General features: G+C 42.5%; 1 protein-coding gene across 2 annotated transcripts in view; it reads left to right on the top strand.

The window, feature by feature from the left end:
- VPS13B (vacuolar protein sorting 13 homolog B) overlaps window positions 1-27,676 on the top strand; it is a 947,892-nt gene that overhangs the window by 623,900 nt on the left and 296,316 nt on the right. For both annotated transcript variants that reach the window (XM_065397834.1, XM_065397833.1), the window contains exon 30: window positions 9,925-10,128. In XM_065397834.1, coding sequence (XP_065253906.1) covers window positions 9,925-10,128 — 204 coding nt within the window. The remainder of the gene's footprint in view (window positions 1-9,924; window positions 10,129-27,676) is intronic.

The following is a 27,676-nucleotide window of genomic DNA, read 5'->3' as shown; positions in this document are numbered from 1 at the left end:
TTACTAAGGCCTGGTTGGATGATAATTTTATTTTGTGCAATCTGGTCCCAGTATTTTTAGCAAATTCGTATCAAAGCCTGGATTGTTAAGCATTCGGGAGAGATCATCTATTTAAAATCCACCTTTGAATAGGGAGCTTGGTTCTTGGTTAACACCAGGTACTTTGAGCAACAAACCCTCTTGCACTGGTCAGAACCTACCTTTAGTATTTTCCTGATACACCAACTATGTTGTGTACAGTATTGTCAGTGAAGAAGTAGTTACTCACCTTGTGCAGTAACTATGGTTCTTCTAGATGTGTCCCCCTATGGGTGCGCCACTGAAGGTGTGCTTGAATCTCTGCACAGCTGATTGGAGAACTTCAGTAGCAGTGTCCGTTCTGCACGCACATATGCTGTTTCTCCTCATACCCTGCCACAAGGCTAGTCAGGGCACACAGGCTAACCCCCCTCAGTTCTTCTCTACTGCAAAGTCATGGACAAGAACTCCGAGGTAGAGGAGAGGAGAGCGGGTTGTGGAGCACCCATACATTTTTGTCTCTGGGCAAGCTTACATTTCATTATTATAAAATGAGACAAATCCCTCACAGAACTGCGTGACAGTAGACAATGGATGGCAATCACTTTTTAGAGAGATTACAGTGAGGATTTCAGGACTGTTTAAAGTATGGATTATGTAAATTTTGTATTTAAGGACTTAAAAAAATGCATAGTATTGACAGGGCCTATTACAATATAGGGTATCATGTAGATATGTGTCCAGGGAGTTTTAAATACATGTATTATTGTGCAGAATTGTCTTAGTTGTTGAACATTCACTTGGAACGCTTGAATCTTTCTTCTACTTCTGGCAATGATGGCATCCATCATCAATTAAGTTGTGAGGTATTGCTAACAATTATTTTGTTCAGGATTCTTAAATGTAATCATTAAACTCAGGACGATGGATGAAACTAAAATTACTACATTTGTTATTTCTTGGTACTCTGCATAAGCAGTACTCACAAACAAAATTGATTTTTGCCATGCTCATGTAATAACTAAGAATAATAATAAAATCAAAAAAGAGACATTACTGATATTTGAAAATCAGCTATTGTAATTGTTACTCCAGGTATTTTGGGAACTTCTGTGTCATGGTTTGGAACCTCAGCCCTTGAGGGAATTCCCCTAGTGTGTCCTCCCCTGTCTCCCTCACCCCACTCCTTACCCCTCTCTTCTAGCTCTGAGAAGTGGATGCTGAGATGTGCCATCTTGGGGGAGGGGCAGAAAAAGCCACCTACATCCTAATTTTGCAAACACTGCAGATTGCTCACCCCATTTGGGGTAACTGTTATCCTCTCTGCCCTTCCCTATCCTGGGATTTCCCCTGTCTGCCACTTTCTGGCAGCACCTATATCCCTTGCTTAACCCCATCCCTGATTTTACATAGCTGCCTCTCTCCTTTCTCTACCTCCACCTGTTTGACCCCTGTGCATACAGTTTGCCTCCCTGCAAAAATTCAGCCCATCCCTCCCCTCTGATTTGCCCCCTCTGCACCCTTTTAGTCCCTGTTAATAGTGTGGAACCTATTGTGAGGGCAGAGTAAGGGTAGACATACTCTCACACTCCTCACCCTGGATCAGACTTTGGTGGGGATGTTGGGGTCCTCCTCTCCCATTTCTGCTGCTTCCAACTGCTGACACTGCCAGTCCTACCATTTCTCCTCTTTTGAACATCACTGCATCTGACTCTTCTCTCCTCTCCTCTCTCCCTCCATGTTTATGTCATCTACCATTTACCCCACTCATCCCTCTCAGCCTTCCTCTCTGATTTTGATGCCTGGCTCTACCTCTTCCTCTCTGCACAATCTCATCCTTGGTGACCAGCTTCCATGTTGTTGACCCATCTAGCCCCTTAGCTGCACATTTCCTCATTCTCACCTTTTCATTCAACCAGCAACCCTAGTTCAACTCTACCACTCACCAAAGGGAACAGTCAGTTGACTTGGTTTTTACCAAGCACTACTCTCTCTCTCTCTCTCTCTCTCTCTCTCTCCATGATTCACTGTTCTCCACTCTGGACTCTTTTGCCTCTCTCTCCCATTTCAATGTCTGCCCTGACAACCCACACCCCTGGCTCTTCCCCAGCATCTGCTGCCTCTTCACTGCTCTTGTACTGTAAAGCATCTCTGGTGACCAGGCTGATTTCTGCCCTCTTCCTAGCTAAACAACTGTACTTCTCCAACGTAATTGAGTACCACACTCACAATCCCAACTGTTTTTATGCCACCTTTTCCTCACTTCTCAAACCCTTCCCTTCTCCTGCTTCCAGTTCTCTCTTCATACAGAATCTTACTTATTTTTTCAAAGAGAAAATTGAAAAAATGCGATGTGACTTTCCCTCTCCACTTTGCTCACTTTTCCTTTTCCTTCTCCTTCTACAACTCTCTCCTCCTCATCATCACAGACACAGAAGTTTCTCACCTGCTCTCCATATCTAGCCACTCTTCTTTGTCAGTGATTCCCTCCCCCCCATCCCATCCCATCCCAGTTCCTGATCTCCCTCACACCCACTCTCATCTCCTCCCTTAGTTTTCTCCTTAACCTCTCACTGTCCTCTGTTTCTTTCCCCACACAATAGGAGCACGCTTTAGCCTCTCCCATTTTTAAAAATCACACCTTCGATCCACTTGTCTCTCCAACTACTGGTTCATCTCCCTTTCATTTGTAATTTCATTGAATGTGCTGTCTACAAACACTGTCTTGAGTTCCTCTCCTTCAGTTACATTTTAGACCCTCTCCAGTGCAGCTTCTGCCCCTTGCGTTCCATTTCTCTCACAGAAGTCTCTTCTTAGTGAAAGCACAGAAGCAGGACTCCATCCTCATCCTTTTTTGACCTGTCAGCCACCTTCAACACCCACTCTTCTTGAAATCTTGTCTTCCCTTGGCTTCTGTGAGCCTGTCTTCTCCTGGTTGTCCTCTTATGTATCTAATCTCTCCTTCAGCATGTCTTTTGGAAGTTCCTCCTTATCCCCCTTGTCGCTTCACGTGTTTGTAGGGGGTTTTCCACAGAGTTCTGTCTTTGGTCCCCTTCTCTTCTCCCTTGACACTTTATCTCTGGGTAATCTCACCCACAAACGCAAATGCAACTACCTTCTCTATGTGGATGATTCACAGATCTGTGTCTCTACTTCAGACCTGTCTCCTGTCCAAACTAAAATCTCAGCCTCTCTCTCTGATACCTCCTCATAGATATCTAGCCATCAGCTCAAGCACAACATGGCTAAAACAGAATTATTATTATTACTATTTATTATTTTATTAATATTTATTTTGGTACTGCCTAAGGACCAACTAAGAACGGGGCCCACTGGGAAAACACAGGGTAATAGATTGTCCTTGCCCCCAAAAAGCGTATAGCATAAAAACAATCTTAATCTACCCTCCAAGCCCTTCCCCCACTGCCTACCTTCCCAATCACTGTGGACCATACCATCATCCTGCCTGTCACTCAAGCCCATAATTTAGGTGTCATCTTCAAGTCGGATCTCTCTCCTGGTCATGACATCCAGGCTATGTCTAACTCTTGCCAGTTCTTCTACATAACATTGCTAAGCCTTTCCTGTCCATCCACATAGCTAAAAGTCTTGTCCAGGCTCTTATCATCTGGCCTCTCAAATACTGCAACATCCTTCTATCTGACTTTGACAAACACAATCTAGTCCCTCTCATATTTATTCAGAATGCTGTTGCAACGATCATTTTCTTAGCCTGTCACTTTGACCATGTCCCTCCACTGGCTCCCCCTTCTCTATTGTATCAAAATATCAGCTACTGGTGTTCATTTTCAAGGCCCTTCACAGCCTGTTCCCACCCTACCTTTTATTTCTCATTCACTTTTGAGATGTCAGCTCAGTTACCAATCTCCACGCACTTGTTACATTTTCCAACAAGCACCTTCATGTTTTCTCCCATGCTGTCCTGTATGCTTGGGAGGCGCTCTCCGTAAACATCCACATCATTATCCTCCTTCAAATCCCTCCTCAAAAAAATCTCCTTTGCTATGATGCCTACTAAAAAATTGGCAATAATTAGGCAGCTGGTGCAGTGAGAGTACTGTCTGTCATGCTGACCAATATTGTCTCATTATTTCATTGTACTCCCCCCGTTTGTCTGTATCCAGCTGGTGTGTCTCGTTTTATACTTAGATGGTAAGCTCTTTGGGGCAGGGACTGTTTTTGTTCTGTGTTTGTACAGTGCTTAGCACAGTGGGGTCTGAAGCACTACAGTAATACAAATAAATAATAACAATAATAATTAGCTTTTTTTCTTAGTTTCCTTGATATGGTCCATTGAGTAAGGAGTTTTCTGGCATGATGTTTTGTTCATAGAACCTGTGTATTCTCCAAGACCAGTACTATCCCAATGAATGATGCCTTGCATTTGCCACACTGCCTGTCTACCCTCCCCAACTTCTTCGTGGGAGCCATGGGACCATCAACTGTTGCTTTCAGAATCTCCCTCTAGGAGAGGTTTCATAACACATAGGGGGATCTCTGGCCCAGTAAGCAATAACAAAGCCATGGAATCACCATGGAGTTGAAAGAGAGAAAATGGGGGGTTCAAGGAGTACAGTACCACAGATACCCACTCCATGGCTGCCCCCTACCCTGATTCAACCATTCCCCACTCATAGATCAGGGTTTCAACACTGCATCTGGGATGGCTGTGTGGGTTAAGGTGAGGAGTGAAACACCAGATCTAAAAGGAGTTCACATCCACCACCCATAGAAGCAAAGGGAACAGTTTGACCTACATGTACTGGGAATCTCTTTCTTTTGGATTTAGGATAGGGAGACGCTGTCACCTTCAAAACACTGTCTTCAGTGTTTGTGGTTTGAACCAAATAGATTTGGGAAAGAAAAGAAATATGTGGATATATCCATTTAAACATTGACTGACAGTGACTTTGATTATTGTTAAATATTTGAAAATCACAACATAGTTTATATTAATTTTAAAATGCCATTTTCTCTGGTTTATTTAGCATTTTGTTCATCTCACCGGTGCGTAAGTAACTTCTTTACCATGGGTCTCAGAATTATGCCTATTCAGCAGCAAGTAGTAACTGGTTCAACATGAGCTGTTCCTTGTATAAACATACAAAAGGCTTGACCCAGACTAAATCAATTTAAAAAGAAAAACATTAAATCTATGTTTCCTGTTACATGCTTAAGGTCTTCTTTGGTTTCTTATGATTTTACTGTATTATTAACCAACTATCATAGGCTTTAGTTTATCCTCCTACACCACCAGCTGAGCAGTTCAAATGGGATGGTGGAGTTATTTTCGGAAGGGCAAAACAATGACAATTATAACGTCTACATTGCATTTCAGCTGGTGAAGCAGCTTTTATGCTAGGGGTACGGAAGTCATATGAATCTTGGCTTACCCTTTTTCCTGATTTCAGTTGCTAGAAGGGTTTCAAAAGCAGCAAAATGAAAAAAGGGTGCAAAGTTCATAGAATTTGGAACCATGTATTTTCAAGACAAGGTCAATTGTAATACATTTTAACTTATTCTGGTCCATTCAGGAAGTATACTGAATAAAATCAGGGTGTTATTCATGTAAGTAATTGACAGAGAAACCCATGAGTTTTTATTTTATAGTATGTGTGTATGTATACAATTAGTTGGAAAAATTATAAGCTATTTTTTCCCTCTTAGTATAAACTGACGCAATTCAATTTCAGATTGGTAATCAGTCATTAGCAAAATGTAACCAGCCATTAGTGTGTTAGTTCTTCTGATTCTTTTATAAAAGTCCTCGAAAGTACACCTCATGTGGTTGTACTGTTGTAGTTGTAGCAAAGGTTAGGTATCTCAACTCACATCATTTGCATTACTTACTTTCATAACTGGTTTGCAAAAGCAATTGCAATTGCAAACCTGCTTTTGGACACATTCTTTGCATAGGCAGATTAGGCTTTCTCAGCTACAAGAATGGAGTACTGTGCATATATGTTTTGAAAAGAACCCTTAAATAACCCATCATGCAAAGCAATACAAGCTAGCAACCCTGGGGGAAAATAACGCCAAGCATACATACTCATTGAGAAGAAAGTGCCTAGAAAGCTGAAATACTGAGACACCTCTCAAGATGATGATAGTTGACAGAAAGTTACACATTAGTTTACAGTGTGATATGACAGCAAAAAAACTAACAAAATTAGGGCTGCGTACACAAAGGCACCATGCCATGAAATAGGGTGAGCATGCAGTGTTTTATATTGTAGTTCTGGTCTGAACACATCTGGGATATTATATATGCGTCTGGGCCCCACCTTAACAGAAAGTTATTAATCATCTGGAGGGGTTCAGAGAAAAGTAACAAAAGTAGAGGCTGGAAGGATTGATTTACAGTGTGAGAACTGAGTTTTAAAAGAATGGCATTTGTATGGAACTGTTAAGAGGTGGAAAAATTGGGAGGGTTGCAGAAACATAAGAATCTACTAATATTTCAAAGGTGCACACGTGAAGGATGGAAAGGAATTATTTAGGTTGTTACATGGGGTATTACTAGGGGTAATAGGATGCAATTAAGACAGAGAAAATGTAGCTTGAGTATCAGCATGATAGTGAGATATATTAGGGTGTGGAATAGTCTCCTATGGGAAGTGGTACAAACCTCATTGCTTAAGACTTCTAAAACTGAATTGAATGAAATACTAGAAAAAAGCAGTATGGGAACAATTTTGTATTGACTGTGGAACGGACTGGTTGTCCAATGGGTCTTTTCTATCTGTAGCTTGTTTGACTCTATGAATAGTAGTCATGCCTGTTCATTGCACCAGGAGATAAATGCCAGGAAGTCAGTTAATTTTTATTTATATTGAGATAAGTACATCTAGTCATAACACAAAATAAGGGCCAAATTCACCTTGGCCAGCACAATGAGGAGTTGCAGGGACACTTTCAGAATGCATCTATTGCTCCAATAATCCTGTTGGCCAGCATATGATTGTGCAGCACAAACTTGGGAGATGCAATGCTGGGTGTAGTTTAGGGTGACCAGATAGCAAGTGTGAAAAATCAGGACAGGAGGTGGGGGGTAATAGGTGCTTATGTAAGAAAAAGCTCCAAAAATCGGGACTGTCCCTATAAAATCAGGACATCTGGTCACCCTAAGTTTTCTCCTTCTCTGAAAAGAAGTAACTTCACTCTTAGCTGTTGTATGATACCAACTGCCTCCGATTGAGGGGCTGAACATGCTACCTAATCGACAGACCACATCTTGAATTCCCTTTCCTTCTGCTTTCTTAACTGTTGGGGAAAGATCCTGTCCTCCTGCTTGCACTGCAAAAGGGAGAAAGTTTTCTACAACCTCCTTCCTGTTTTCCCCTCTGCAGCACAGGCATGGTCTAATCCTAAGGTTTTCTCACTTTATAATAATAAACTAAGGAAGCAATTTGGAAAGCAAGAAAATAAATATATTCTGATCCTATATGAGGTGTACAGGGGACATGATTTTTGCGGAGAACCCCTTTTAGTATCAAACTTCCTTCAGATGTTGCCTTGTGTTCTTTCTACTCTGTTTTCTCACTTATGCATCTAATTTATCTAGTGAGTATTTTGGAATGAAGGACAATCGAAATACAAATGGCCTTTAGCCCAAGCATGTCAAATCTTCATTAAATTTTTAGATCTTATACTTGCAGCTGCATAGAATCTTTCAGATGTGAAGTAATAAAGATAAACTTTAGCTAAAGCACAAGTGTGTTGCTTAATAGTTCTCTAAAAATAGACAGTAGTAGCAAAAGCAGAAAAAAGTGTGTGAAATAATTTATTTTTGTTTAAATCTGTCTATAAATGTGTATAAATGAAAGATAATTAAAACAACATATTGTATTGTACTTCCTTTTTGCTCCTTTTTGCATTTTTCATTTCTTTTAACCTCTTGGTTGGAAATATAGAGGGCAAATGTTTTTTATCTGGTGTCTCTGGCGGTAAAAATAATGATTGAAAAATGTGCTTTTTGGAATTGGATTGCGGAGGAGGGGAGAAGAAGGATTTCACTATGCCAGTAAACTAAATTACCATATGTTGTATTTATATTTTTAGAGAAATCTAAACACATGGACTTCACAGGATGTGTCTCTTGCTGCTTTTATTTTGGCTAATATTTCCCAAAATATAAGCTCCAGTCTTTATTTGGATTAAACAAAGCAAATAATCAAGTTATCATATGACCCAATGTCACTTGGTAATTTGTAATATGAATCACTGTACATATATCCATGAAACTGTGCCTTGCAAGGGAAATAAATTGCATCATAGTTGTTATGGATTAGACTTCTCAGGAGAGAGGGTTGACAAGAGCACTCTGAGTTTTAAAGATCACAGCATATTTATCTCTGGCGACATAGATTGTATGCAGTATACTTTTGCTTAAGTTTTGAAGAAAAATATAGGACTACTGCACAGTGCCACTGCATTGCATAATCATAAATGATTTGTTCAAAACAATAGGCCCTATGACCATTCATGTGACTCTACATATAGACACACATGTTTTGTTCTCTGTGTGTGTGTAAAACTTTAGTTTCTTAACACCAATGATTAAATATTTTTGTAAAATTGATCAGTTATATGTGAAGATCAGAAACTATATGTGAATGGGAAGCTCCAGCTTAAAATATGTAATGGGTAAATTCATGAGGAAGAGATTACAAATTGGCATCGTGCCTTTTAATGGAAAATTGTAGGAATATCCGATTCACCTTATTTTCTGATGTATTACTCTGTATAGTTTCAAGATAGAGTGGGCAAGCTGATTCCTCTAAAGATTCTCCACTGATCTTTAGCAGAAGTCTCAAGACAATTGGTAGTACAGTAATCCTCTGATAACAATTGTATTGCCTTCATAATTGTCTCAGCTGCCTCCTCTGGTCCAGAAAACTCTTGAATGTGTTGCTGAACATGGGTTTCTTTACATGTCTTTAAAGTACTGAATAATAAACTGAAAAATACAATGCCGCAGAACCTTGCATTAGCCACACATTAAATAATTTGCTCAAAATGTTGCTCTGTTTCCTCATTTGTCAGCAAACTTTTAATAACAAAATGTTTTAATGAAATCTCATATTACTATGATTAAATTATTTTTACACAAGAAGGCATATTATGGAAATTTTACTTGTACCTTTAGGGACTTATAGCGAGTGCTGTGAATGGTTAAAACTAAATGTGTCAAAATAAATTAACAAAATACATTTTGAAATGTCCTTACTACTTTTATTCTTTCATGGATGTGCTAAATTTGAACAGATTAGCTCATAGTGGAGTTTCTTATAGTACTCTCCTGAATTCTGGTTGCAGAACACTTTTGGGTGACTTTGATAGTATATTTACAAAACACTCTGGCTGGAATTTTCAAAGGGGCCTAAGGAAGTTAAGCACCTAACACTTTCCATGGGATTTGGGTACCTTACTTCTTTGGACTCCTTGGAAAATCCCAGCTTCCCTTTTTTATAAGCTTCTAGTTCTGTATAGTCTTCTAAAAGTTTAAGTAATTAAGTATACACTTAATATATCTTCTTGCTATAGGGTCATATCCTGATGTCCTTACAGAGAGCTTGATTCTGCCATCCTTACTCACATTTATTTCCACTGTTTTCAGTGGGGCTTCTCATACAGGCCCAATCCAAAGTGCATTGAAATCAATGGAATGACTTCCCATTGATTTCAATGGCTCAGCCCATGATACGGTATTACTCAACATAAGAGTGGCAGAATTGAGCCCTCCTAACTTACTGTGGGAAAATACCCATTGAGGTTAATAGGAATTTTGCTGATCATGATCGTCAGTATTTAGACCATATTTATAGCACTAACAGAGTGGCAACTTTCTCTCTCTAACTCGCAAAAATCTTTCTATCATGATAGGAGAGCACTGAATTTGGGAATTCTTCGAGACCCTGGATCAGAGGTTGAAGACAGACAATACCAAATAGATCTGCAGTCTGTCAACATTGGTACTGCACAGTGGGATCAGCTGAAACCAGAGAAGGACAATAGTAAAGGAGGTGTGCTGACAGAGAGTGAAAGAAATTCTCAAAACCCAGCGCTTGAATGGAATATGGCCAGTAGGTAAGGAAATAATTCAAAACTTTGTGTCTTTCGGACAAAAAACATTGGGGATACAATCTACAGTATGCCTGATCAAAGTATTATTTCTCTGTTTTTACTTTGCATTGTAAATATTTTCTATGAAATAGAGTTTTGAATTGTATATTTGAAACTGTTATTTGTATTATTGTTACGCTGTAATTATTGCATAGGTCTTTTGTGTGTCTATTTTCCTTAGAAATTCCTTTTTTGAATTCCTTATTATATGGCCATAGAAAATAACTCCAGGAGGAGATTTGGCATTCAAGTTCTTAGGCTAGTAACCTTTGGGTTTTGGGTTTTTTTGTTTCCTTTGTTTGTATTTTTACAAAGTTTGAATAAAGCAGTTTAGACATTTCTAAGTTAGGGAAGGACAAAATAGAATTTTTTCTATTGGCTCCTAAATGGGTTTTTTGCTTCTGTAAGGGAAAACAACTGCATTTGTAGAATAACACATTTCAGCTGATTTGTCCATAATGTGGATTGTAAAATATGCAAAAGAGACTTACAGCTGAAACAGGTTTAACACAGTTACTCCTGGATTGCCTATTGGGAGACTTCCATTTGGCTCATCTGCTAAAATTGCTTCCAGTGGACTTTAAGGATCTTGTTCAATTCTGGATCATAATGAGTCCAGCATGAGATGGGGGACTTTGCTGTGGGTTAAATTCAGGATATAATGTAGCTACACATAGTAGATACAGCATAAATACATTTGCTTGGTATTTAAAATTTAAAAAGAGATCTCTTAATTACTATGAATGAATTAGTCATCACAGTTTTGTTGCATTCCATGTATTTGCATTATAATGGCTAATATACAATGCTTTTGAAATTCATACTGAGATGAATTTATTTTCTCATGAATGAGCATGTTACAATGTGTACTTTCATTATTCTATGATTCAAGCAGCATCTACCCTCATTTGTCGCCCTTGTAACTCTATTGACTTCCATTGTGTTGTATACGTGTAACTGAGGGTAGAATGTGAATATATTTGAGAATCTAAAGTTTGGAAATACCTGAAAACAGATTGAAAAGAGGTACAGCAGAGAAAGTGAAGAGATGAAATGGTTGGTATTTATTGAGAAAGGTTTTGTTTGTTTGTTTGTTTGTTTACTCTGACTCTTTATGCTTTTATTTCTAAACTGTAATTGAGATCAGGATTAAATCTTTTTGAAAACAACATGAAAATAATTAGAGAGACAAGAGGGTGAGGTAATATCTTTCGAAAACTTGTCTCTCCCCCCAACGGAAGTTGGTCCAATAAAAGATATTACCTCACCCACTTGTCTCTCTAATATCTTGGGACCAACACAGCTACAACACCACTGTAATAACTGTATACATGAAAATGATAGAGATAGATGAATAGGCATTAGAATACTAGATAGGGAGAAGAGGAGAGACAAAGTGACAAAAGCACAGCATAGTTCAAGCTCTATCTTCACTCTTATCAAGTTTTACATGGATCTGAGAGTGCTGTGACAGACTGGTGGGAAAAGCACCTTAGGATTTTACTGTGGCCCATAGGACCAATTACACCACAGCTGCATATAGTATTCTGGAACTCCTGTGGTTAATTTTGAAGTTTTAAAACATATGAAAACTTTGTTTTACTTCTAAAATGCCTATTTAGTCATCTGAAAAACAGAATGATGATATTAGAACAGCCAAAGGTTTATGCTTCAGAGTGAAGGAAGTTGGTATGGTGGCCAGGAGCAAGTGCTCACAGCTCATTTTGAAGTGTTTGTACTTAAAAAGGCCTGTTTGTCCAAGCTCAAAGACAATTTTTTCAAGCAAAACCACAAAGTTTTTCAAATTTCTCTTGAACTTGTTCAATCCGTATTCAGTGCATGCATAGCTTTGTGGGTCCCAGAATGGAGGTTCTTCCCCAGTGGAGAGTGTGGTTTCTCAAAGACAATGAAGAGGGATTGGAGAAAAGAAAGCAGTTCAGTTTTTGCCAAGAGGATGTCCAGAAAGATGATATACAAGCCATAGCAAATGGAGAGGAGTCAGGAATGGGCAGGCGTATCTGAGTGTTATCAGCAGTGAAGTGATGAAAGACTACGGAAGTAGATGAGGCCACTCTGAGTGAGTATAAGGGATAATCATGGACAGATCCCTGGGGAACACCAAAAAGATAGAGGGAGGAGAAAGAAGAAGGTCCACTGAAAGTAATGATGAAGGGATAGGGACAGAATGGGGGAGGAGTAGTAATAATGTCTGCTGGTTATTCATTTATAAGGTATCATAGTTGGTTTCCTGTCTTTTGAAACATTAATTTTACTAGTAAAATACCACAGTGGTTTCTTATTTTAGATCCTTAGCTTGAAATAATTTGCCCAGACCTGGTTGGGGCTGTGATGTGAGAGCTGCATGGATAACTTGCCCTTCTCACAAAATGGTGCTGTCCAGTGGCACTTCTTGAAGGGCAAGATGGTATTGACCCCAACAGACCTTCTAATTGGTCAGTCCAATGGCCAGACTGGCTTTTTCAAAGTGAACCACATGAGGAAATTGCCTTAGTTCTTCCCACAACTGACTGACATCAGTATAATCAACAGGCTTTGGTTTGAGCCTTATGGGTACATTTTTTGACCATGATAGGAATTCCTAAAACAGTATTAAGATTACAGGATAAGGGAAGCAGCTGTTACAGGCAAGCTGCACAGTCTCCTTTCATAACTGCTAGAACTTTCTTCCATCTTGAACAAAACTCTGAGTGTTTTCGTTTGAGCTTGCGTTCAATAACAGTGTTTGTTTTTGCTTTGAAAGAGTTTTAAACGAATATTTAATGTGACATTTTAATTAGCTGGATTGACTTGTTCTTTGTGATATGCAGTACTACTATTTTAATTTTATTCTGCATTTGTTTAATGCAGAGAGTAGCTGGTATGTGTGTTTGCTTGTCAGTTTGGTTTAATCTTACATACATGTACCACAGTTCATTTTCAGGATGTTCACATTTTTGCTTTTTACTTGGCAATCAGTTATGCTGCATCTGCGTTTATTTTATGATCTGTGGAAGTGATGTGCTGAGAACTGGAAGAACCTGTACTGATGTCTGCCATGTGCTCGGATATTTCCAGCATGCACCAAGAGAATGACTGCATGGTGTTTTACATGGTGCTTAGTGTTTCCAGGGTGAAGTTTATCTTGAGATTTCCTGAGAATGTCAGAGAGACTTTATTCTTTGCGTTAGTAGTGATACTATTTTCTTTCTTAATTCTTTGTAAGTTACGTTGATATGTTTAGCATGGAACATAGGGAATGGCTCTTTCTGAGGAACCTTTGGGTTAGTTTTATTGTTTTGGTTTTAATACATTTGTTTGATTTCACTTAGCTAGTCCCATACTCTGGTTTAGTAGGTCAATTATTTTTTTTAAGGTTCCTCTTGTTAGATGTGTGTCTGTAGCAGTGTATCTTACTCGTTTCATTATTTTTGATGTTTAGTTGATACATGTGTGTTAAAGTATAGAATCAGATCTATGTCTTTTCCTCTGTGTAGCATTGTTTGATTACTAGATTAACTTGTAGAAAAGAATTCCAGAAAAGCTACTGTACTTTCATTTTCCAAGTGTATGTTCCAGTTTCCAACATTCCAAGTATATTATTATAAATATATTGACCTTGGTAATTTTTAACAAAATCCTAAATCAGATGCTGCGAACACTGTCCATCCACACTGGAAGAACGATAGGCAGCCATGGATGTGGTTTAATTGGGCTGCAGCTTTATACACTTATAATATCTGGCAGTACTTGGCAACAAATTTTACAGTATAGAGAGGAAGATGTCAGCTCCCTGCTGATCCAGACATAGGACCCCCAAATGCATTTCTTCAGGTCTCTTAAAGGGAGCCAAGAAAAGGAGGGGGGGGGGGTCTGCTCCACACTGATGAGACATAGGAGCCCCAAACCCGCCTTATTCAGCTCCCATAAGGGATGCTTTCCTTCAAATCCTTTTCCAAACCATTTTATCCAATAACCACATCCCTTCCACACCGAATACCTGCACTAGACATCTGCCACAAGTTTTATGTATAAAGTTGCAACACTGTAATCTAGCCCCTCAACTCCACCTCACCAGATCCCAGACCAGCTGTGGGGATGGTGAAAAAAACACACCTTGCCCCTGCCAGTGACTGTATGGGAAAAATTTCTTCCCAGCCAACCAAGGAAAAGGGGCAACTAGTATAATGCCCTCAGCGTGTCAAAAGGGAACTGATACTTTTGCCACGTTCAAGGGTAGTTGTGTGGATGAGTGTTGCCAGCCTGATCCTGGTAAAGAGGGTGTCTCCGTGGCTGCATGGAGTTTAATTTTTGTTATTGTCCTAAGTGGTGCACAGGATCTGGTCCAAAAAGTGAATGTATCTGAACCACTCAGTAATAGCGATCATAATGTAATGAAATTTAACATCCTTGTAGGAGGGGGAAATACCAAAGAAACCCACCATGGTAGCATGTAACTTCAAAAAGGGGAACTATACAAAAAAATGAGAAAGATAGTTAAACGGAAATTAAAAGGAACAGTGACAAGAGTGAAGTGCCTGCAAGCTGCATGGAAACTTTTTTAAAACAAGGCTCAACCTATATGTATACCCCAAATAAATAAAAACAGTGGACCAAAATAAAATGCCACCATAGCTAACCAGAGTAAAAGAGGAAGTTAGAAACAAAAAATATATCTTTTAAAAATTGTAAGTCAAACCCTACTGAGGAAAATAGAAAGGAACCTAAACTCCAGCAAGTCAACTGGAAAAGTATAATTAGGCAGTCCAAAAAGAATTTGAAGAGCAACTAGCAAAAAACACAAAAACTAACAGCAAATTTTTAAAAGTATATCAGGAGCAGGAAACCTATCAAACAATTAGTGGGGCCACTGGATGATCAAGGTGCTAAAGGGGCCCTCGAGGAAGAGAAGGCCGTTGCAGAGAAGCTACATGATTTTTATTTTTATTTTTTTATTTTTTATTTTTTTTGCATTGATCTACAACTACAGAGGATGTGAGGGATATTCTCACACGAGTCATTCTTTTTAGGTAACAAATCTGAGGAACTGCCCCCAATTGAGGTAGCCTCACTCAGAAATAGCTATCTAAATACTGTGGTGTACTGGGGATCAGGAATCATAACACTTCCAAATGTGAAATGTTTATACTTCATTATAGATGTTATAAAAAGTTCCCTAATGGGGCAATATATAAAAAGAATCCTGGAAACAGTCAGACAGTTCTAATAAGTTTATGTACAAATGAAACCTGTTCACATTTATACCCTTTGCCCAATAGCATGTAGGGAACTGGGAATACTTAACCAAAAAGAAGTTTTCTTGATTGAAAACTGCTTTTTCAGCTTGTAGCCCTTCTCTCTCTGCCTCCTCTCAGTGGAAAAAATAACAGCCCTGAAGGAAATAAAGAAATATATCCTCTCTTGAGACCTCACTCCCATCCTCATGCAATCCTTCTACAACACCCAGCAGCAACTTGTGCTTCCTGCAGCCTGAATAAACTCTGTTGAAAAACAATTGAGGTTAAAGGCATTACTGCTGTGTGTGGTAATGAACTGAGTGTGGCAATGTACTGCATTTCAGTTTTGTCCTTGGCAGACCACCATCTGGAATGACTTCCTGGGTCTCTCCACTAGTATGTCAGGGAGCCAAGGAGCTATGGTACCAAATAGAACAAAATGTCACTCATAGTTTGTGAGAACCCTCTGAGAAGGTTTTTGCATTTTTTCTTTAGGCCTTACTTTTATGTAATTTTGAAAAGCAAATATATAAAGTTTTACCTCATAAATGGATGATGCTTCAATAATAAATAAAAGAAAAAAACATGATCAGTAGACATATGGTATGTGTATTAGAGATTACTTGTGTAATCCTTCGGCCAGGTGGAGCCGGCAGCAACCAGAGCCGGGTTCAATATCTAGGGGTTCCTTTTCAACAATACAACACAAAACCGCCAAGAGCCCCAATCCAGTAACCTGGGAAAATTACACACCATCCCTGGGCGCCCCTGAGAGGCAATACTTCCCCACTCACAAGCACAGGGTCCGAGTGTAGAAAAGAAACTTTTAATGAAAGTAGGGAAGTCACCCGACATTAATTAGGGAAAATGCCACAAGCAGGATTGATAATCATAAAACTGTGAGCAGGATGCCCACCCTAGAGTGCGTGGGGCAGTGTCTGCTGCCTCTTGTTCTTGAGTTCTACAACCAAAAGTTCCATAACTGTGCCCCTCTCTGTTCCCTCACCATACCCCACTCACAGTGGTTGTCCTTGGTCAGTGAGGACCCAGGGTTCAGAGGTGCATCTGTGTGTGTTCACCTCCCGCAGGGGTAGGGGGAAAGAAGGCACTTTGCTTGCTCCACTATCTGAGCACTTGCTCTGGCTGGCCGCCCCACCAGCCGCCGTTCCGCTCGCCACCCCTCTCGTTCCTCTCCGCTCCCGCTGGCCGCCTGCTCACCGCTTCCACCTGCTGCCTCTCTGCTGTGACCTCTGCAGGTCAGTCTCTTGCAATTCCACCCAACTCTTAGTGATTGTCAGCTCTCAGTGATTTGCAGCTCTTACTGATTGTCAGCTCTTAGTGGGGGAACCTGAAGCAGACTGGAAGGAAACGCTGTCGCTCCACAAGTGATTTCAACTCTATTGAGCAGTTAAAATAACACTGCTCTACAGCCAAAATGCTTCTGAAATAAATGTAGTCAAACTTTACTAATTCTGGGTCACTGAGAACGAAAATGATGCTTAAAATTGTTGATTGGCTCTAGTTTTCAAGATATGCTATTGGGTCAGTATATACAATCCTTGACTTGGGAATGGTGGAGGATAAGTGAGTTATAAAGGGAAGGGATCTCAATTTAAACCAGAAATGACTAAAATACATCTTTGACTGGATCTATGAATAAATCTATGACTGGGTTTGGACAGTACTTGCTTTTTAGGCACAACAATGAATGATGCAATCTGAAGCTGGTATTGCATCATACATGATATGAATTGCATCATGTTATTCCTAGAAGTCATGGATGATGCAATCATAACGAAGCTTACATCACTCTGCTGAACAAATTGCCCTATATCAGCTCTCGAAATCATACAGTGTCGTGCTCTCTTATTTGTCAGTGTTTGATTTTGCAAAGGGACACATTTCTGTTTAGCCAAAGTGAGCAGAGATGCCTCGTACTTGTGTGAACAGTGCAGATAACTTCTGCTATGTTTGTGGTGAAGTGACTTTTGCATCACAAAAGCGCAGTATAATCACTATGGTTAAGAAAGCCCATCACCTTTCTTTTGGCTGCAAAATTGGAGATCAGGACAAGAGGTGGGCCCCACACATATGCTGCAACACTTGTGCAACAAATCTTCACCAGTGGTTGAACAGGAAAAGGAAATCTATGCCTTTTGCAGTGCCAATGATTTGGAGAGAGCCAACAGATCATACCAGCAATTGTTAATTCTGCATGGTGCCTCCAGTTGGGAAAGGTATGTCAAAGAAGAAACAGTGGACTGTGCATTATCCAAACATTCCATCAGCTATACGCCCAATACCCCACGGAGAAGGACTGCCGGTTCCTGATGCACCAGAATCATTCTCACTTGAGTCAGACGAGGAAGAGGAAGAGGATGAAACTTCTGATCCTGAACCATCAATGTCACAGGACCCACATTTTCTCCCATCCTCCTCCTCTGAACCACACCTCATAACACAAGGTGAACTGAATGACCTTGTCAGAGATTTGGAACTACCCAAGAGTAAGGCAGAGCTGTTGGGCTCCAGACTACAGCAGTGGAATCTCCTGGCAGGCGATGTTAGGGTTTCCATGTTCCGTGACCGTAAAAAGGATCTTGTCCCATTCTTCTTCATGGAAGGTGATCTTGTAGCCTGCAACAACATCGATGGTGTGATGGCAGCTCTCAACATCGTTCACGATCCAGATGAGTGGAGACTGTTCATTGATTCATCGAAGACGAGCCTTAAAGCTGTTTTACTGCATAATGGCAATGTTTTGCCATCAATTCCAGTTGGTCATGCAGTCCATATGAAGGAAACCTATGACAACATGAAACAACTTTTGAGGTGCATAAACTATGACCAACATCAGTGGCAGCTTTGTGGCAATTTGAAGGTTGTTGCTCTCTTGCTTGGTCTGCAGACTGGATACACAAAGTACTGCTGTTTTCTCTGCGCATGGGATAGTCGTGCAAGAGATTCCCACTACATCAAGAAAGATTGGCCACTCCGACAGTCATTGGAGCCTGGGAGGAAAAGTGTTCAGCATCCACCACTTGTTGAATCAAGGAAGATTTTGTTACCACCCTTACACATCAAGCTGAATCTGATGAAGAACTTTGTCAAGGCCATTGACAAAACACAAGCAGCTTTCAAGTACCTCCGTGGAAAATTTCCAAGGTTAAGTGAAGCTAAGATAAAGGAAGGTGTCTTTGTTGGTCCTCAGATTCGTGAACTTCTTCAAGATGATGCATTTGACCATGCACTGCGTGGCAAGGGAAAGACAGCATGGAAAGCCTTCCAGTTAGTGGCAATAAATTTTCTCGGAAACAACAAGGCAGACAACTACAGGTTGTTGGTGGAAAACCTCCTCAAGGCATACAAAAGCCTTGGTTGCAACATGTCACTAAAGATACATTTTTTGCACTCTCATTTAGATTTTTTTCCACCGAACTGCGGAGCAGTGAGCGACGAGCACGGCGAGCGATTTCACCAGGACATTGCAACAATGGAGAAACGCTGTCAGGGCAAATGGAGCCCATCAATGCTTGCAGACTATTGCTGGACAGTGACAAGAGATGCTCCATTCAATGAATAAAAGAGACAAGCCAAGAAGCGCCGAGTAGACACTGAATAGGACTAAACTATGTACAGAATAGTTTTTTGCCTTTTGTTTCATACTAAATTTTATTTATATAACCCTTTTGCTGATTTTTAAAGTGTTACATAAACAGGACAGGTGAAATATTATCATGTAAAGCAACCATAAACTCATGAAAAGACCTAGGTTTACAATTTATGATTAAAACTCTACTATCTACACAATATACGTAGACATAAAATGTCAAAACTTAAATATCTTAGAAACAGTAGCCAATCAGTTGTTTTAATTGTCATATTTGAATTCAGCACATCAAAATACATAATAAATAGCACATTTTATCTCTGAAGCAGACGACTTCTCAAAAATTGTAGACCAGTGTAACAAAAGACTCCTAATGTAGCCTATTTAGCTCTATCTTTGAACAGTGGGGAGGAACAGGTTAAATCAGACCAGGGACCCTTAAGGAGAGTCCACACCGGAGTCTGGCATTCGAGCCCCTGGCTTAGTGAGATCCTTTCAGCTGAGGGTGACCTCCTCATTCGGGACAAGTTAAGCACAGTTCTGCTCCCCTTTACTCATACAATAAAGACAGCAACATTGATAACATTTCACTACCTCTGCATTCAGTACTAAAGTGATTTGTAACCCAACAGTAGCCAAAGTTGGTCACTTTGAGCAACACAGTTCTATCTGCTGGATATGTAGGCAGAGTAGGTGTGTACATGTAAATACAGTTTGCTCCTAAAGTCTCACCCCCTCCCAGCCAGCTGTCAGTGGAGAGCTCATTCAGACCGTGCTTACACTTGTGAAAATTTTAGGGACAAAATGCAAGACTTTATTCAACTAACTCCTTTATTTCATTTGTAATATTTACATTAGCTTAAATGTCATGTGCACATCATCATACAGTACGAAGCCTTATACCATTACATGCAAGTGCATTATTTTATTCTGTACCCCACTACAAAAAATGCTATTGGCTGCTGTCACAAAGATGGATGAAATGTTCTTTTTGCTCAGTCATAGTTATTTACAGGAGTACCTTTATACAGCCAGGTGGCTGGAACTTGGTCATCTATATTAGGTATTTTATATAGCCCTCATGTCTATAGTATCTGAGCACTTAGCAATCTTTTAATTTATTTATCCTCACAATACCCCTGGGAGGTAGGGAAGTGCTATTGTTTTTCGAAGAGTGTCCCTGTGGGTGCTCCGCTTTAGGGGTCTTGACGCCCTGCACTTGTAATTGGAGATTTGTGGTAGCAGAACCCGGTTGGGCAACGCATGCGCCGTAGCCATCTCGCACCTCTCCAAGCGGTTACATAGTGGTGTGCAGCCAACTGTCCCCCAGTTCCTTCTCTACCGCCTTTGACTTGAGTCTGAGCGATCAGCAGTGCCCTCTCTTACCTCAGATAAGATTAATAGTAGATAGTTCATAGTGATAGTGTTAGATTCGTTGTAGTTAGCTTCCCTATCCACTTGCCCTACTCTAATTTCTTTAATTTTCATTTAAAAAAAAATTCCTTTCACCTTCCCTGTCTACCCCGTCTCTCCAGCAGTCATACAGCTTTAGCCTCAAACAAGAGACCGACTCCCTCAGGCATGCCCGGTTCACCTAGCTTTAAACGCTGCCTGACTTGCAGACTTTCCATACCGGTCTCGGGCGGCCACGCTTGGCGAGACACACGTTACTCAAAAGTGCCCACACTGCAGAAAACTGACAGCCAGGACAAAAAAAGCCAGGGATCTCCAACTGAAGCTCCTCATGATGGAGAAATCCCTCAGGCCAGCCTCCGACCCCGAGTCCAGGTCACCCCCGGCCAACGGTCGCCGCCAGCAGCAGCCTCTGACGGGGCTCCACTTCAACAACGGCTGCCAAGGAGCTACTCCTAGAAAGGCTACCAAAAAGTGGTCGCAGACATCCCCGCACCAAGAATTGCCTAAAAGAAAGTGATCTCCAACTGAAAAATCTACCCCGAGAGCGCCGGACCGCGAGACACTGAGAACGTCCAGCACAGAGAGTTCCCGAAGAGCTAAAGGCCCTATTCAGGCAAGCTCTATAGGAGGTTCACACACTAAAATAAAACCTTTCAGCTTGGCACCCAGCGAAGAAGCTCTTGGTACTGAGCAGTACAATGGCGCCACCTGCTGTACCTATGCCACACAGCTCTAAATCCTCAGCACCGGTAGCTTCAACTCATGCTCCTGGGCCTTCCGCCATGCCATCTCCAACACCGAGCCTCACAGTTCTGCAGTGATTTATGAGGCATACGGACCTGATAGTGGTCTCAATGCCTGAATTTCCTTTACTCAGTACAGAGGGTACCCATCCAGATCAGTACCAAGCCAGCTGACTACTCCCTGCAGATCAGCCCCTCTTATCTCCAGTGATGAAGAAGAGGAGGAGGATGCAGTAATATAAACTCCTTGCCACTCCTCACTCAAGCCAGGACCATTTCATTACCAACCACCTGCGGATATACGAGGATGGTATGGTCACTGCCCCCCATAACATTCCCACCTACCTGGTCATACTGGGATCCATGGGCAATGTATAGGGCCCAAAACCGCAGGCCCCCTAGCCCGCCTAGCTCCAGAACAGCCAGGTCCCCATCACCAACTGTCCCAGCACTCTCAGAAACTCAAGAGGAAAAGACCAAGAAACCTGAGGACACAGCCAAACATGATAATTCGCTGCCTACTCACCTCTCATCTTTATCACCGGACGAAACCATAATGCCACCCACACACACACTACGGGGGATGATTTCAAATCCTTTCAGGACCTCTTCAAAAGGGTTGCTGAATCCCTAGGCATTTCATTGACACGACCCAGAAGCTCAACATAAAATACTCCAGGCATCCTGTCACATTGCACTCCATAGTCTTTATGGAAATATGCTTATGTTATGGATATGACATAACTAAGATGTACTTTATGCAAGATGGGTCTTGTACAATATCATTGGAAAGGTTATAATTTACTGAATGTGATTATCCAATTTTTATGCATGTGTCATTTCTGTATCTAAAGTTAGGAATGTGGACTATGTAACAATCACAACTGGGTTTGTATTGGGAAAACACCCACCTGACAACAGGCCATCAGATTTGATGAGCCATCAGGAAGGGACAACAAAACCATGAAGATACTAATCTCTCCCCCTCCTGGGAGGCGTCCGGGGATGTAACTATGACACTACTAGGTCTGGTGGTCTTGTCACCTGACACTAAACATTATCTGGGACTTCTTGTAACTTTCCACTGAGAGGGGTCGGGGGTTAAATTTGGGAAACAAAGGATTCCCGCCTTACGTAAATCCTATTTAAGAGTGGAGCGGAAGGCAAACGGGACTCCTCCTCCCCATAGCCTGTCTGCCCAAGAAGAAGGACTGCTAAAGCCACCTGAAGGGAAGGCAGGGGAGGAGTCCAGACTGAGACAGGGATCCAGTCTGAAAAGAATCATAACTGGAACTCTGAACCACAGAAACTTTGCAACCTGCCTAAAATAACATTTAGGGTAAGAAATTACATTTTGTAACCTGTTTCTTAAGTATATTGAGCTTAGTTTGCATACTTTGGTGTATTTGCTCAGTAATCTGCTTTGTTCTGTCTATTATCTCTTATATTCACTTAAAATTCACCTTTTATAGTTAATAAACTTATTTCTTGTTTATAACATAACCCTGTGTGTACAATTCATAATTGAAGATGGGGGGTAAGAGGCTGTGCATACCTTCCTCCACATTGAGGGAGGAGGCGGATTTCATAATATATCTTTATCTAATATCTAATCTAATCTATCTTGGGTCTGCATTCCAAGGGAGGTGGACACCTGAGTGCTTGGGCAAGTCTCTTAATCTGAGCCTTCCGAGAACTGATCTCAGTGTCTGCTTTGTTCTGCAATTTGGGGTGGCCCTGCCTGTGTGTGTGCTGGAGGAAGCTTAATAGTTTGGCTCAGCAAGACAGGTAAAAAGGGTGCCTAGGTTGGCATAACAGGCAGGCTCAGTGGTATCTTGGCACATCATGTGACATCCAAAGGGGTGCAACCCCGCACACATCCCCAGCGGCAAAGATAGCCTTGCCAATTAATGATGCTATCATGGAGCCTGCAAAAATAATCTGGCAGACATCTGCTACAGCACCACCGTCATGTAAGAGGTCTGACAAAAATATTATGTGCCAGCTAAAGAGGCTGAATTTTTATTCACATACCTCACACCAAACGCCTTAGTGGTGGAGGTGGTCAATAAAAGGGGGAAACAACACCAGGCCTGAACGACCCCATACGATAAAGAGTGGGAAAGGCTAGACCTTTTTGGGTGGAAAGCCTATTCTTCTTCGAGTGATTGCTCCTGTGTATTCCACAGTAGGCGTGCGTGCTCGCCACATGCACCGGTGCTGGAAGTTTTTCCCTTAGCAGCATCCGTAGTGGGGGAGAACCGCTGCAACCCCTGGAGTGGCGCTGACATATCGCGCCATAAAGGGGGCCGCATGCTCCCCCCACCCTCGGTTCCTTCTTGCCGCCAGTGAGCCCTCCCTCCTCGAGAAGGACAGGAAGGAGTTCTGGGCCCTTGTGGATGAGGGTGTGGCGGCAGCTAAAGCGGCGCTCCAGGCGGCCTCCGATGTGGCGGACACGGCCGCTCGTTCGATGGCCGCGGCGATCTCCATGAGAAGGGCGTTCTGGCTTTCTCTCTCTGGGCTATCGGCTGAGTCACAGTTGATAATGCAGGACCTGCCGTTCGATGGTCGGGCCCTGTTTGCAGATCAAACAGATACGCGTCTGCATGGAATGAAAGACTCCCGTACTACATAGAATCATAGAATATCAGGGTTGGAAGGGACCTCAGGAGGTCATCTAGTCCAACCCCCTGCTCAAAGCAGGACCAATTCCCAACTAAATCATCCCAGCCAGGGGTTTGTCAAGCCGGGCCTTAAAAACCTCCAAAGAAGGAGACTCCACCACCTCCCTAGGTAACGCATTCCAGTGCTTCACCACCCTCCTAGTGAAAAAGTTTTTCCTAATATCCAACCTAAATCTCCCCCACTGCAACTTGAGACCATTGCTCCTTGTTCTGTCATCTGCCACCACTGAGAACAGCCGAGCTCCATCCTCTTTGGAACCCCCCCTCAGGTAGTTGAAAGCAGCTATCAAATCCCCCCTCATTCTTCTCTTCTGGAGACTAAACAATCCCAGTTCCCTCAGCCTCTCCTCATAAGTCATGTGCTCCAGACCCCTAATCATTTTTGTTGCCCTCCGCTGGACTCTTTCCAATTTTTCCACATCCTTCTTGTAGTGTGGGGCCCAAAACTGGACACAGTATTCCAGATGAGGCCTCACCAATGTCGAATAAAGGGGAACGATCACGTTCCTCGATCTGCTGGCAATGCCCCTACTTATACAGCCCAAAATGCCGTTAGCCTTCTTTGCAACAAGAGCACACTGTTGACTCATATCCAGCTTCTTGTCCACTGTGACCCCTAGGTCCTTTTCTGCAGAACTGCTACCCAGCCATTCGGTCCCTAGTCTGTAGCAGTGCATGGGATTCTTCCGTCCTAAGTGCAGGACTCTGCACTTGTCCTTGTTGAACCTCATCAGGTTTTTTTTGGCTCAGTCCTCTAATTTGTCTAGGTCCCTCTGTATCCGATCCCTACCCTCTAGTGTATCTACCACGCCTCCCAGTTTAGTGTCATCTGCAAACTTGCTGAGAGTGCAGTCCACACCATCTTCCAGATCATTAATAAAGATATTAAACAAAACTGGCCCCAGGACCGACCCTTGGGGCACTCCGCTTGAAACCGGCTGCCAACTAGACATGGAGCCATTGAGCACTACCCGTTGAGCCCGACGATCTAGCCAGCTTTCTATCCACCATACAGTCCATTCATCCAGCCCATACTTCTTTAACTTGGCGGCAAGAATACTGTGGGAGACCGTATCAAAAGCTTTGCTAAAGTCAAGGAATAACACATCCACTGCTTTCCCCTCATCCACAGAGCCAGTTATCTCATCATAGAAGGCAATGAGGTTAGTCAGGCACGACTTCCCCTTGGTGAATCCATGCTGACTGTTCCTGATCACTTTCCTCTCCTCTAAGTGTTTCATAATTGATTCCTTGAGGACCTGCTCCATGATTTTTCCAGGGACTGAGGTGAGGCTGACTGGCCTGTAGTTCCCCGGATCCTCCTTCTTCCCTTTTTTAAAGATGGGCACTACATTAGCCTTTTTCCAGTCATCCGGGACCTCCCCCGATCGCCATGAGTTTTCAAAAATAATGGCTAATGGCTCTGCAATCTCATCCGCCAACTCCTTTAGCACCCTCGGATGCAGCGCATCCGGCCCCATGGACTTGTGCACATCCAGTTTTTCTAAATAGTCCCGAACCACTTCTTTCTCCACAGACGGCTGGTCACCTTCTCCCCGTACTGTGCTGCTCAGTGCAGTAGTCTGGGAGCTGACCTTGTTCGTGAAGACAGAGGCAAAAAAATCATTGAGTACATTAGCTTTTTCCACATCCTCGGTCACTAGGTTGCCTCCCTCATTCAGTAAGGGGCCCACACTTTCCTTGACTTTCTTCTTGTTGCTAACATACCTGAAGAAACCCTTCCTGTTACTCTTAACATCTCTTGCTAGCTGCAACTCCAAGTGTGATTTGGCCTTCCTGATTTCACTCCTGCATGCCTGAGCAATATTTGTATACTCCTCCCTGGTTATTTGTCCAAACTTCCACTTCTTGTAAGCTTCTTTTTTGCGTTTAAGATCAGCAAGGATTTCACTGTTTAGCCAAGCTGGTCGCTTGCCATATTTACTATTCTTTCTACACATCGGGATGGTTTGTTCCTGCAACCGCAATAAGGATTCTTTAAAATACAGCCAGCTCTCCTGGACCCCTTTGCCCTTCATGTTATTCTCCCAGGGGATCCTGCCCATCTGTTCCCTGAGGGAGTCAAAGTCTGCTTTTCTGAAGTCCAGGGTCCGTATTCTACTGCTCTCCTTTCTTTCTTGTGTCAGGATCCTGAACTCGACCATCTCATGGTCACTGCCTCCCAGGTTCCCATCCACTTTTGCTTCCCCTACTAATTCTTCCCTGTTTGTGAGCAGCAGGTCAAGAAAAGCTCTGCCCCTAGTTGGTTCCTCCAGCACTTGCACCAGGAAATTGTCCCCTACACTTTCCAAAAACTTCCTGGATTGTCTGTGCACCGCTGTATTTCTCTCCCAGCAGATATCAGGGTGATTAAAGTCTCCCATGAGAACCAGGGCCTGCGATCTAGCAACTTCTGCTAGTTGCCAGAAGAAAGCCTCGTCCACCTTATCCCCCTGGTCTGGTAGTCTATAGCAGACTCCGACCACGACATCACTCTTGTTGCTCACACTTCTCAACTTACATACAACGCATACTCCTCTCTTACATACAACGCAACTCCCCCACCTTTTCTGCCCTGCCTGTCCTTCCTGAACAGTTTATATCCATCCATGACAGTACTCCAGTCATGTGAGTTATCCCTCCAAGTCTCTGTTATTCCAATCGCATCATAGTTCCCTGACTGTGCCAGGACTTCCAGTTCTCCCTGCTTGTTTCCCAGGCTTCTTGCATTTGAGTATAAGCACTTAAGACAACTCATCGATCGTCAGTATGAGACAGGAGTCCTCCCCTCTTGCTCTCTCCTGCTTGTGCTTCCTCCCAGGATCCCATTTCCCCACTTACCTCAGGGCTTTGGTCTCCTTCCCCCGGTGAACCTAGTTTAAAGCCCTCCTCACTAGGTTAGCCAGCCTGCTTGAGAAGATGCTCTTCCCTCTCTTTGTTAGGTAGAGCCCGTCTCTGCCTAGCACTCCTCCTTCTTGGAACACCATCCCATGGTCGAAGAATTCAAAGCCTTCTCTCCGACACCACCTGCGTAGCCATTCGTTGACTTCCACGATTCGACGGTCTCTACCCAGGCCTTTTCCTTGCACAGGGAGGATGGACGAGAACACCACTTGTGCCTCAAACTCCTTTATCCTTCTTCCCAGAGCCACGTAGTCTGCAGTGATCCGCTCAAGGTCATTCTTGGCAGTATCATTGGTGCCCACGTGGAGAAGCAGGAAGGGGTAGCGATCCGAGGGCTTGATGAGTCTCGGCAGTCTCTCCGTCACATCGTGTATCCTAGCTCCTGGCAAGCAGCAGACCTCTCGGTTTTCCCGGTTGGGGCGGCAGATAGATGACTCAGTCCCCCTGAGGAGGGAGTCCCCGACCACCACCACCCTCCTCCTCCTCTTGGGAATGGTGGTCGTGGAACCCCCATCCCTAGGACAGTGCATCTTTTGCCTTCCAATCGGTGGAGTCTCCTTCTGCTCCCTTCCCTCAGATGGGTCATCTAGTCCACTTTCCGCATTAGTACCTGTAGAGAGAACATGGAAACGATTGCTCACCTGTATCTCCATTGCTGGTACATGGACGCTCCTCTTTCTCCTTCTGGAGGTCACATGCTGCCAAAATTCTTCACCATCTTTCTGTCCCTGCTGCGCCTGCTCTGAATCTTCACAACATTGTGGCCGTAGAAGCATCTCCTGACGTCTGTCCAGGAATTCTTCATTTTCCCTTATGCAACGCAGAGTCGATACTCGTTTCTCCGACCTCAAACCTTCTCTTCCAATATGGAGACCAGCTTGCACTTTGTACAGACAAAGTCGCTTCTGTCCTGTGGAAGAA

The sequence above is a fragment of the Emys orbicularis genome, chromosome 2, assembly GCF_028017835.1.
Source record: "Emys orbicularis isolate rEmyOrb1 chromosome 2, rEmyOrb1.hap1, whole genome shotgun sequence".
NCBI lineage: Eukaryota > Metazoa > Chordata > Testudines > Emydidae > Emys > Emys orbicularis.
The sequence above is the reverse complement of the archived record's forward strand: the minus strand, read 5'-3'. Positions and strand labels throughout refer to the sequence as shown.